This window comes from Protopterus annectens, chromosome 3.part0 (assembly GCF_019279795.1).
Source record: "Protopterus annectens isolate FY-2018-M chromosome 3.part0, PAN1.0, whole genome shotgun sequence".
Taxonomy (NCBI): Eukaryota; Metazoa; Chordata; order Ceratodontiformes; family Protopteridae; genus Protopterus; species Protopterus annectens.
In genome coordinates, this window is record NC_056731.1 from 11,962,676 (window position 1) to 11,975,539 (window position 12,864).

The 12,864-nt window shown below is 41.4% G+C and overlaps 1 protein-coding gene across 1 annotated transcript in view; it reads right to left on the reverse strand.

The window, feature by feature from the left end:
* Window positions 1-738: 738 nt before the first annotated feature.
* The window catches only part of PDSS1 (decaprenyl diphosphate synthase subunit 1), a 1,043,091-nt gene continuing 1,030,965 nt past the window's right edge, over window positions 739-12,864 (reverse strand). Inside the window, exon 11 of the mRNA XM_044064551.1 lies at window positions 739-1,913. Coding sequence (XP_043920486.1) covers window positions 1,773-1,913 — 141 coding nt within the window. The 3' untranslated portion in view covers window positions 739-1,772. The remainder of the gene's footprint in view (window positions 1,914-12,864) is intronic.

Genomic DNA, 12,864 nt, shown 5'->3' on the forward strand with positions numbered 1-12,864 from the left:
ACAAGCACCACATTCATGGTAAGATTAAATACTGCCATTTGTAAAGAAAGTCTTGGAAGTTTTTTTTAACGCAGTACTTTTAATAGGTATTGACTACTGTCAGCGCACATCCCCTGACCCCCAGTTGCATTTCACCAGCCAGTTATGTAACGAAGATCAAATTTTTTTATGAATTATGTTTTGGGTTGTGCCATATGTTTCCCACTGAAGCATGCTAACACTATGTTAGTTTAATATGTTTATTAAATCTGGTTAAAGGGTTCAAGCAAAAATGCTGATCTGTTACGTTAAAATCTTTGCTTATTTTTTTAATTAAATGTGTTTATAGCATGCATATAAAATTAATGTATTAAACTTTACTTTTTTAATCCAAAATGCTTCCAGTGTGTAAGAGTATTTGCTGTAAGCAGTCAACATTCAAATCTATTAACTATATGTCCTGTCTGTAAAAGGCATTTTATGTATAATGGCAATGGTTGACTTTTTTGGTTAATTGTTCTCTATACCCAGTGCATTTTAGGAGTAGGTTTGCATACTAAATTATATTTCTTATTAACTACATGCCATTCAATATTCTTTGCTGGGTTGCTAATATAAAGGACATATGGGATGTTGATGTGAATTCCCACTGCTATATACTGTAGATATATGCCAGTCTGTAAAATTTTTAAGGAAAAAAACTGAGACTGTCCCACCAAAGACTTCTGCATTCCTAATTTGATCTTGATTTTATTTTTGGTTAATGTCTGACATTTTTTTAAAACAGTTGTGCTGCAATGTCAAGGATGTGAATTTGGATTGTACATTAACCTTTTCTCATTCATTAAAATTCAGAAACATATGCTGTACAAAATTTTACTTGTGTGAGGAGATACATGTGGACCACAAAAATATGCTGAAGTTCTGTTCAGTCATATTCCAAGTGCAAACTACTATTGTAACACTTTCTACATTGCATTCCACAAGAAATGTAACATATTGCCAAAATGGTATTTATATAGCATTCGGGCTTCATGTCTGCAGTCTTAGCACTCATGGTTGATGTGACCAAGGCTAGAAAGTGTTTTCTTGTTCTGCCTTACATAGAATGGTTCCTCAGCCTAGCTGAATGTAGTGCATCTTTGGGTAATTTATTATTGTAAGAAGCTGTATGCTTCTTTGCAATGGCCTTATAATTTGACTTTACTGACTCTGTTGCTGAAACACTTCAATTCATAAATGTAGAACTGTTGACAGTAAAAATCTGTTATAACACAACAAACTAGGCATTGCAGTGAACATGTTAATTTTTAGTATGCAACCTGCTTTACGGTAATTCAGAAGTGCAGTAGGGTAACTTAGCTGTACTTTTACTGAAAACAAATCTTTTATTTGTATATAACCTGTTAATGTATGTACAGTCTTTTATAATAAATCATTCTCCTGTGTAAAAGCTAAGTACTGTGATGCTTGACAAAAAGAATTTGAGCTATACCATATAAAAGAAAACGAATGCTTGAAAAACTTTACATTTAAATTCTTTTATTCTGTAGAGTGGTTGATGATTCAGAAATGTAAACAAGTCTGCCACAGCAGAATAAAGTAGTACAGTCTCTTCCAGAATTCACATATAAAAAAAAATCTTGTCTTGTTGAACAGTGCTGCTGTTTTGCTGTACTTGGAAACTCAAATAGAGGTCTAGCTCAGGGTGAGCAAAACCCAGACAGTGGTCTGCACAGCATACATTATTGGCACAGTCTAGTTTAACCAGTTATCACAGTGAATGCCATGTTTCATTTATCTCGTGTAAGCACAATCTCTGTGAGTTGAAGGAGAGCATTCTTCTCCATTGAAGGACGCAGTTTACTTAGGTGTCGAATAGCTTCATGGCAGTAACGCTGAGCAAGGTAAACTGTTTGCTGCACACCATCACTCTGTTAAAATAAAAAAAGGAAATAAGGTTCTAAGTCTGACTCAAATGAAAACTGTATAACATAAGGGAAAGAAGTTTTTCAGTCCTATAGAAAATAACAGACATGTGCATACTTGTCCTAAGAGTTGATCTTTGAGAGGATCCCTCTGTAATGGGTCACTTTTTCTAAGAGAACACAGCCAAATTCTTCCGTTTTTCATAGACCTGCGCAGCCAGTCCTGTGGCCTGTCACCCACTGAAATTGAGGCAAGAAGGATACAAGTGTGCCAGACTTTCAGGGACACACCCTTCCCTCCTGAAGACAAGTGGAAGAGCAGCAAGGTAATCCCACCTGAGAGGGCAGGTAGACATGTGCATACCTATTTATGTAGTACTTTGTGAAACTCTGTGCAGTGGTCATTTGGGAAGTTCCCAAATGAAAATGGTTCAGAGGCAAAGCCCTGAAGCAGTGAGGTGCCAAAGAATACCTGATCCCTGCAAACAGTATTTAAGTGCATGCCAGAGAGATGACAGCCCAAGCAGATGAAAAAGGGTTCAAAGGTGGAGTCCTGCAGCACTGAGGAAAGCAACACATGCCTTAATCCAGGAATCACTCACATGCAGTAGGACTTGATAAGTGTCAATTGATAAAGCAGTGTCTGCATTCTTACAAAAAGGGAAGGTTGGCCAATAAATGAAAAGAAAATATGAGCACTGCAGTCAACCTAGATGGACAGAGCAAAGCAGACAAAAGGTTAGTCTGTCCTACTAAACTTATGTACCATTCTTAGTTGGTCCAGTGATGCACATATAAGGTGATCCCCAGGAAAAAATTAATTGTACTGGTTTAAGGACAGCTTTGACACCATTCCCAGAAGGAAATGAGTTAGCTCTAAAAAAAAGTACAACTCACAGAGATGTTTCAGTAAGAATCATTGTCTATGGAAATAAGCCAAATGCAGTGTCCACCCTTCTGGTCTAATTTACAGATGACCTCAAGATACACTGGTCTAATCTACAGTTATAAGATGCATCACTCAAGCTATTCTTCCATTCTTTTTTATTTCTTTAACCAAAAGTAATTGTACCTTGCAGTCAGTGCTGCGAATGCAGGGTGATTAAAAGCCCTGACTAGGGACTATGATACCTAAGTTCACTTAGTGTCTTGGACAGGCATGTCCATCCTCTGGGGAAAGTAGGGCATAGCAGGACACACACAACCACAATCTCGTTGGTGATGGGTGGGCTTGCAGCTTACCAACCCACCATGTGGTAAGGGGATTGAGAGTCACTGTGTTGGTGTTAGGATTAGGGACTGACACAGCCTGGATGCTATATATTTTTATACCTTCACTCATCTAGTATATAATGGATAGACAGATAATATTTCATTAACATAGATTGTCTAGTAGCCGTACCACAGATTATAGCATTTACATCTTATGGAGTTGTAGAGCTCATCTAACAGCTTGGTTGTAACTGAAATAAACTACAGTCAACAAATCTGAAACAAATACTGAAAAACTTACACAAAGCCATAGTAAGCATTGAACTATTATCCTGCAGCTTTATCAGCTTTATACACATATTTACAGTTGTAAATGTCCAGTACTTGAAATAGATTATATAGTAGTAAAATTCAACACCAAAGGTTCCCTGTATCATAGTCAACATCATGAATATTTTGTAGTTACATTCATGTAGTGTAGCAATTAAAAAAAAAGTTAATGAGGTGATTAACACTTAATATTTAGTGACACCAATTAAAAAAAATATATATATATATATATGGCAAATTTTCATAGCTTGCAAATAGCAAAGCCTAGAGTCCCAAGGGGAAATCCTAATTATTGATATAAATCCAAGGCCTTCAGTTCATTTGGGTCCCAGAACTGAAAAATAGCATCCTTGAACTACAATTTGAATGTAGCCAGTAAAGTAAATGTGTGTTACTCACTTAATGAAAACAATAATTTTCTAATCCCTGCAAAAATAAGCTGAAAATGGATGCTTGTTTCAATAGCATTTTCTTCACCTTATTAGCATCTTGCAAAATTATATATTTTCTTTTTGTGATGAGGACCAGAAATTTGCAGTATTATGCTGTTTGGGCCTGATGATTGTGAAGGTCACGCATGGTATAAAATGTCTAGAAAAGTGGGCATCACTTTGACATACTTTTATTTTCAGAAAACAGCAAGAATAGAGGGTAAATGTATAAGCATATGCTGCGAATTCTCATATTCTGTTATACCAATTAAGCACAAGTTATAACTGCTTGAGTCAGGGTCATTGTTTTTATTCTACAGATGGTGCAAGTAATTACCAAGACTCTTGACCTTAGTGTCTAATGACAAAGTTGTGCTGCATTTTTGGAAAAAAAATTGCAGCAGACTGTTGTTTCATAATTTTCCTCTGAGCAAATTCTCACTCGGATGTCAGTTTTGAGCCTTCGTATATTTTTGTGTGTGTTAGAAAAGCTGTAGTACATAGCTTATCTAAACTGGACAAGGTTTTAGTTTTCAATGCAGAAAGTGAAGCAACCATCAGTTCTTCTGGATGCTTTCCTCATTTGGTATCTTACATTTACTTTAGTGTAAATGCTGTTATTCAGCATTTAGTATTAGAATATGCAAGTGAATCTTAATACTTCTCCTACAAAACAAACAAGCACTATGATTAATCCTAACAATTTGTAAGCCACACTACTAGCATTGTTTTTGTAATACAGTTTTGAGATTTATGGTAGTAAATCAACACACCCCCACCAAAAAAAAAAAAAAGATTTTTCTGTAGCAATGCACATCCTGCACCACTGCATCATCCTCTTGGACAAACAGGCTCTCCTCAATCTGTTCCATCCTTTGGCACTTCTACACATTCTGTAACTCAAAAATATATATATCTCAGTGAAACTTGGCATTAAATACAACTGCTACTTAGGCACTTCAAAAACTTTTTTTCACATTAAGGCTCACTACCACTAAAGTATCCTTCTCTTGCTGCACCACCCTCCCTTTAAAACAAAAGCCATCTTTAATATACAAATCCATACTGGTTATCAAATTTAGTACTAGCCTAGCCACCATCTTTTTTTGTTTGTACTGTGAGTAGTTTGCAATCACTTAATACTGACTGGTCTATACACAAAGGAACACTGTGGTCTTTCCCCTCCTTAGTAATCACTGTGACTGAGCCCCACTCCGTGATCCATTAACAAAATAAAGAAATCCAGTCAGAAAACCCATACCTACCTGGTGTTTTCTTCCAAGCCTGTGGTTTAAACACCTCGGTTAACTCTTGAAGAATTCCTGGTGCCATCAAATTGTTTGCAGAGAAAGTACAATTGTGTAAAATCTTACCATGAGTAGATGCCAGTCTCCTCACTGTTGCAGTATTCTTCACCTTAGGGATCTCCTGCCAAGGACAGCTCAACATCCAGCCAGTATACCAAATCCTTTAGATCTTGTGTGTGCCGTATGTCCCCCGTACAGGACATAGGGCATACAGGTGATGTACAGACTCTGTTACCGAGAACTGAAGTGCCCCAGAAGAGAACAGTCTCCATAAGACAAAAGGAGGCTATGCACATCCAAACAGAGAAAATGCAGATGGAAGAGAGGAAGTCTTGGCCAGGAGGGTAGCCATCCACAAAAAAAAAAGGGGAAGGTGGGATGGACTGAATACAGCAACTGTGAAGAGAAGGAGAGCTACTGTTATGGTAAGATTTTACACAACTGTACTATGTCCTTCTATATCACTCTTGCAGTATTCTTAATAGAAGGGAGAGTACAAAAGCTCAAGAAAAGGAGTGGAAGGCTGGGAAAAGTCTTCAACAAACCCATGCAGGATGGCCCTAGAAACCATATCCAATTTATAATGCTTGGTAAAGATATGCACGGAAAATGCTTTCCAAACCCTTGAAGAAAGCACAAAAAGAAGCAACAGCCCTAGTGGAATGAACTCTAATGGCAGTAGACATTTGCCATGAAAAGAATAACAAAAGGAAATGGCCTTAGATGTCCAGCAGGAGATGGTTTGCTTACAGATAGCAAAACACAATGTTCTGGGATGAAAAGAAACAAATACTAGCTCAGATTTAAGAAGGGCCTTTGTTTTATACAAATAAATATCTGAATTGTCCATGCAAATCCAAAATATGCAAGACCTTCTCACTAGAGAGTCCCTTAAGCAAGTCCCTCCATAGTCTCGTAAAGTGGGCAAGATAAGCTCATTGCTTTGATGGCAAAAGTGGAAGACGTTTAAACTTTTTCCCAAATCTGTCCATACCCCTAGACTCCCTGTTATGAGTTTGGACAGTAGAGCTTTCCTGGGAAAGCTGTTTTAGTGGCCGCCGCACCTACCATGCATCTACTGGAATACCTTTTGTCCAGTGGGGACTAAATTTTGTCAGCTCTTTTAAGGATCGACTTTACAACATCTGGTTCCTTCCGTGCATTTGCAGACACAAGGTCCACTAGGGGGTCTGTAGGGAGAGACACCCAGGATGTAGATGGGCTGGCCCTGAAGGCCTACAGGAACACTGACCTATCCGGGGTGGGGTTTGGAGCCAAACAGCCACCTCTCTGACAAAGGATTTCCAAAATGTCTCCAAAGGAGAAGTCAGGTGAGGAATCTAGGTGTTTCCTTTTGCACCTTTTCTTCCGAGGCACCTCCTCAATGGGGTGTTCTGGGTAGGTGTCAGAAGAAACTTGGGCTTCCACAAGGGGAAGAGTCTGGAGGCCCTGAGGAACCAGCTGCCCCAGTGGCAGAAGTGAGGTCTCCCAACGCAGAGCCCAGAAGTGGGAAGGGGAGGATCCACTATGGTAGAAGCCGGGAACCTCCTAGGAACAAAGAGGACACTCTCCACCTCCTCAAAGATTGAGGGACTGCCTCCCCTGCCCTGAAAGATCAGGAGCAGGACAATCCCCAGTCTTCAGCAGCCCTCCATGGGAGGAGTCCGCATAGAGCTGTCGAATACAGAGGCGCCGAGGGGAAGAGACAACTCAGAGAACTACGGGGACAGTCATGCCACCGGACTCTATGTTGACACTTCATCTCAGAGATGCTCTCAGCCCCAATGAGGTCAGCACTGAGCAAATCACAGAAGCAGTCTGATCTGAAGTTGAGAACTGTCAGACCACACTTCTCAGCCCTTGGGACCGACAGATCCAGGAGCTTCAAAGCAGCAGACTGGATCAGAGATGATGATACTATTTTGTAGGGGGAAGCTCTGCTTGTGGATCCTGTCAGGGATGGAGCTGGAGTGACCCCCATCTTGATCAGCGCATGAGAAATTTCCTCATTCTCTGACAAGCACTGAGAGGACCCGATGGAAGAGGGTACAGAGGAAGGCCTGGGAGAGACATCCCGAGGGAATGTAATCAGCACCTATGGCTCTGGCACTGACGTTCTCGAGATCTTTTTGGGAAGCTCCAAAACAGCAAATTAGGAGGGGTCTGGGGACTGTTTCTTAGGGTCCCTGGCCTCCTTGGGTTTCTTAGCAGGGTTTGACCTCCTGAGACAGAAGGGAAAGCTGGGGAGGGAGATGTAATAAGCCCTTTTAAAACCAAATTATTCCTTCTATCCGCAAGAACCAGAGAGAGGAAGGCCTTGCAGATAGAGCACGCCACTTCGAGGTGTGCAAGCCCCACACAGTAGTGACACTCCCTGGGGGCATCAAAGAGGGGGATCTTATGGCCACAGGAAGTGCATTTCTTAAAATCTATGGGTTTGTCAGATTTCTCTGACATACTGGAAGAAGATCAGAAAAGGAGGAGGGTGTGATGAAAGAATACATGGGAAGATAGAGAATTAAGCTAAAGAGGTTTTTTTTTTGGTTTGTTAAGTAATACAAATAGCTAAGGAGAAGGGTAGGAAGGAAAAGAAAGAACAGATCAAAGCCCAACTTGCATACCCCATTCTTTAGAAGAAAAGAAAAAATATACCCACTGAGGAGCTCTAAACAGACCACAATGTGTTGCTGATGCGTGGCAAACAAGATCTGAGGTATCTAAGAGAAGTGAGGGATTATGGGTAGGGTAGGAGGAGTTCTAGTTTGGAAACTTTAGCTTGCTAACAGCCCAGTCATTTCAGAATGCAAAACCATAAGCCACAGGTTCAAGAAGACTGATCACACATCAGATCAAATACTAGCTTAGAATTAAGAATGCCCGTAGTTTTATACAAATAAATACCTGAGCTGTCCATTGATATTCAAGACCCGCTCACTAGTAGCCTGAAGAAAAGGAAAAAAGGAAAGGAACTTTACTGCCTGATTTAAGGACAACTCAACAACAACCTTGGGCATAAAAGAAGGATTAGTATGAAGAGAGACACCTTCTCTGTGAAAAACAAACAAAAAAGGTGGAATGGCCATAAGGGCCTACAGTTACAGAAACCCTCTGGGCAGAAGAGGAAGCTACAAGACAGTCTTCCAGGTACAGCGTTACAAAGCTAAAACACCAGCCTCCAAAGGAGCCTGGGTCAGTTTTTACAAAACAAAATTAAGGTCCCAAGGAGGAGGAATATGCTTCCTTGGAGGCCTGTGATGCATGACACCTTTAAGAAACTGACCTCAAAATGAGAAGCCAAAGAAGGATTCATGGACAGACAGGCAGAAATAGCTGACAAATGGGCCTTTACAAAAGAATAGGCCAAGCCAGACTGAAGCAACTCACATGGAGAGAACCAAAGGGATGCCCACTGAAAAAGGATCCTGGCACCAGACATCATTTTTTTTCTATTTGGACATATATGACTTTCTGGTTGCAGGTTTTTCTTGCCTCCTGTAAAACCCGGAGCATGTCCTCAGAAAAGGTGCCTAAAAGGGATCAAAACCCTATCAGCCCCAGTGTCAGTTGAAGAGCGGATGAGTGACTCCTTGTCCTAAACGAAGATGTCCAAATGGTGAGGTAACTTGTGATTGCCCTGGCTAAATACATTGAGAGGAGGAACCAGTGGTGTCCTGGCCAAAAGGGATTCACTAGCAAAATTTTGGGGGAGTCCAGCTTATTCTTCTACAGGACTCTTGGAAGCATAGAGCAACATCCCCTTCCAAGAAAAAGAAAGGGCATCACCAGATGGCATGGCACTCTAGAATAGAAGAGAGGGTGCTGGCTGTTCAGAGGGTAGGCAAAAAGTCCATTGGTGGGATATTCCTCAGTAGATTTATGTCTGGAAAAACATCTCTATGAAGCATCCATTCATGAGCCTGTGTTTTGGACATGATCAAAGAGTCTGCCACTAGGTTGAGCTCTGAAGGGATGTACATTGCTTAAAGGATTAGCCGATAACTGACAGCCAGATTCCAGGCCTTAAGAGAAGGTAAGTCTTTGTGCCTCCACTTGTTGACATGATGTTCAGTGTGGTGCCGTCTGTGTAAACCTTCAGCAGGCAGGGAGAGAGCATGGTGTAAAAAGCCTGAAGGGCTAGAATCAGAGCTCTCATCTTCTTGATGTCGATATGGTCTGACTTCTGATGGGGAGGACAGAGACCTTGAACTTTCATATGACCACAGGAAGCCCCCCATCCCATATCTGAGGCGTCCATGATCAGTTCTTGAGAAGGATCAAGAGGCTGAAAGGACAGGCCTGGGTTGAGGGCAAGTTGCTTAATCCACCACTCAAATTCCCACATGAAACAAGGAAACAGAGGCACTCTGAAATACAGAGGATGGCAATGCCTTAGCCAAACTGGCTTGAGGTCCCACTGAAGCTTCTGTATATGCAGTTTGACATGAGGGAGCTTTGGAATAGAAGAGAGGCCATTAATCCTAGGGCCCAAAGAAACGCTCTGGGAGGAATGGCAGGCAGAAGAAGAAGAAACTGAAAGAAAACTGTCAAGGACAAGACCTTTCGAGGAAAAAGAAATGCCAACAATGGCACTATCAGAATCTTGCAGCCCAGATACACAAGATTCTGAGAGGAAGTCAGGACAGTCTTTTGGATGTCGATAGTGAAACTCCAGACTTTGAAGGAAAGATATGGCAAACTCCAGAGCCTGTAACAGGGATAAGGTGCCTGAATTAACAGGTCATCTAAATAAGGAAAAATCTGAATGCCTTGGAGCCTGCAAAAGTCAATCACAGGAGGCAGACATTTTGTGAATACCCTTGGAGCAGTAGAGAGGCCATAGGGCAAAGCAGAAAAAGTACAATTGTGTACACTTACCATAAATGTAGATGTTGGAGTGTATTCACTGTTGCAGTCATTACATTTGGGTTATCTGGCTTGCAGGTAGCCCTCAGCTGGGAGAGACTTCCACACCATGAGGTAACATTGACGGATAATGGACAGAACCTAAGAATCTGAAATTATGAGTTGCCAGTTTGGAAGACTAAGGGAGAGCCAAAGGGACAAGGGAAATCTGGCTGAGGGTTGGGGTGGGCAAAATATCAAAGAGAAGCAAGCCTCTGGGACACAGGAGCCTGAGAAGACTTTCCAGGAGGAGTTGCCTAGCACTCTTCCTGCCTTTAGTGGCCTGACTAGGCTGTCTGCAAGCAAAGGCAGACCTAGCAGGATAGTTTATCCAGAACTAGGGGACACAAAAATAAGTTTACAGTCCTGCAAAGCTTTGCCCTTTTTCTTGGGGAGACAAATGTAGCAGCAGCAGTGCCAAAGAGATTTTTATTATCCAAAGGAGCATCCAGAAACTTTGCCTTAATGTCTTCAGGTAGTGACTGTAGACAAAGCCAAGAGTAATGTTTCATGACAGACCCAAAGGCAGCAGTTCTGGAAATGGCATCAGCAACATCATTGCTGCACCTGATAAGACTGTTGAGCCACCTGAGAGGTAAAGCCCAAAACAGAGCAGAAGACTTTCCTACAGAATCAGGGAGGTCAGAAATAACCTGACAAGCAAGGCCAGAGCATATCTGGTCGTGCAGATGTGGTAACTAATGGTCCTAAATGCCAGTCCATGGCCCTACCATCCTTAAATGAAGGCAAAAGTTTGGTAGAGGGTAAAGAAAGCTTGTCGGAGATTGACATCACAGCAGGACACAAACAGGAATTGTCAGTCCTCACGAACCTTATAGAACCTGTCAGATTTCTTTTGAACAGGGAGCTTAAAGGTAGCTAACAAAGCAATCAACACAGGAGGCACTGCAGAAGGTTTAGGAGTGTCCACCTAAAGTAACTCATAATACCTCTTCTGGATGTCAGACACCTGAGAAGAATTCCACTTAAAGTATTCCATAATTCTGGCTACTATCTCCCCAAAATACAACTCCTTGAAAGGAGACACAGGACTAATCGTCTTCTCTTCATCAGAGCCATAAGCCAAATGAGAAGGCATCTAGGAAGATGAGATAAGGGACCCTTCATCTGACTCTGAATCCTCATCTGCTGATCAGGTTCCTTTGGCATTTTGGAAAGAGTTGAAGTCCAAAGGGAAGTAGGCACAAAAAGCCCTTGGGGTGGTTTCAGGGCCATCAAGGCATTAAACAGGCCCTGAGTAAACTCCCGCTATTCCCTTTGAGAGTCATAACATACAATAGAATGTTTAGTCTTTTGTTTTTCTTAGTAGGGATTTCAGCCCTAACAATCACCAGAGGTTCCGAACTCTGACCAGATTCAGTAAGAGACTTAGGAACCTCTTCCCTGCTCAGAATCTATGGAATCCCACTACGACCCTCTGAGATAATCAACCGTGGTTCCCCATCAATGTCTGGAGCAGATGCCTGCAAAGCCTCAGTGTAAGTGCAGAAGGAAGTATCCATGCCTGCTTCTGACAGGGTCATGGCACAGGAATCAAAACTAGACACTGGTTGGCCTACAGAGCTAGCGCCTGCTTCTAAAGAGATGTCCGGTGGAGGCCAGGATAGCCAAAGAATTCAGTCAGGTGTCTGGCCTTTTTCTTAACAGAAGTACCTCAGGGTTAATTGAGTCTGCCATGCTACAACTGGCTAACTGTTTAAGCCTCTGGTTCTCAAGACAGATGTCCAGGAAAGACAACTGGCTTCTAAGAATTTTAGGCACAAACACCTTACAAATACTACAGGACATATGGTTGTGGGAATCACCCAAACAAAAAAAAAAAGACACTGTGACAATCCTTATAGGAATCTTCCCCCACAATGACATTTTTCCTTCTTGGATGACATGAACTCCAGGTAACCAAAGGGAAATATGACCAATAGTAAAAAGGAAAAAAAAAGGGCACTTATCTGACGGTTAGGTATTCAGCACAGCAAAGGGTGTTCAGACCGATAAGCAATGATGGCATTAATAATGGCATCAAAGAAGTTCTGGGCAACTACTTCTGTATGTCACCTTTATGTCCTACATCCTGTATGGGGAGCATATATGTGATGTACAGCACACACATGCCTTTGGTATACTGGCCAGATGGACTATTCTTGGCATGAGATCCCTAAGGTGAAGAGTACTGCAACAGTGATCTAGAAGGACATATTTCTCGTCCTTTCTCTAATTCTGGTTTGGACTACACAGAATTTTTCATAATGGTGCCTATTCAACACCGATTCTCTATTAGTATAGGCCACGTTTATTTGAAGTACTGATTAATTCAATGAATGTTTACCAAGTAATGGTTTTACAGTGTGCTTAGCAGCGTAGTGCTATGTTCTGACTCTTTGCACTATACAGTGTATTACTGTGGTTCTTTATAGGTATACCTCCTGCTAAACCTATTTTGACCTTCCTTTTGTAATCTGTGTTAGCTTCTCTCTATTCTTAGAACAGTCTGTTTTTTCATGCTTTGACTCTGTGTGTCTTCCTACACTTCTAGGAATAAGATAACTTCCTATGTATTAACTTTACTGCCTCCATGTAATATTTCGCTTTAGTAATTTTGCTATTTCTTTCTTTTCAAAGCCTGTACACTCAAGTCCCTTCCCCTTACATAGCAACAGCTCTGCAACAAGGCATGTCCACTGTCCTCCGTTATCACCTGAAACTGTTACTGCCACTGAATGTAAATGTAAAATGCTTTCCATTATTACTGAGAGA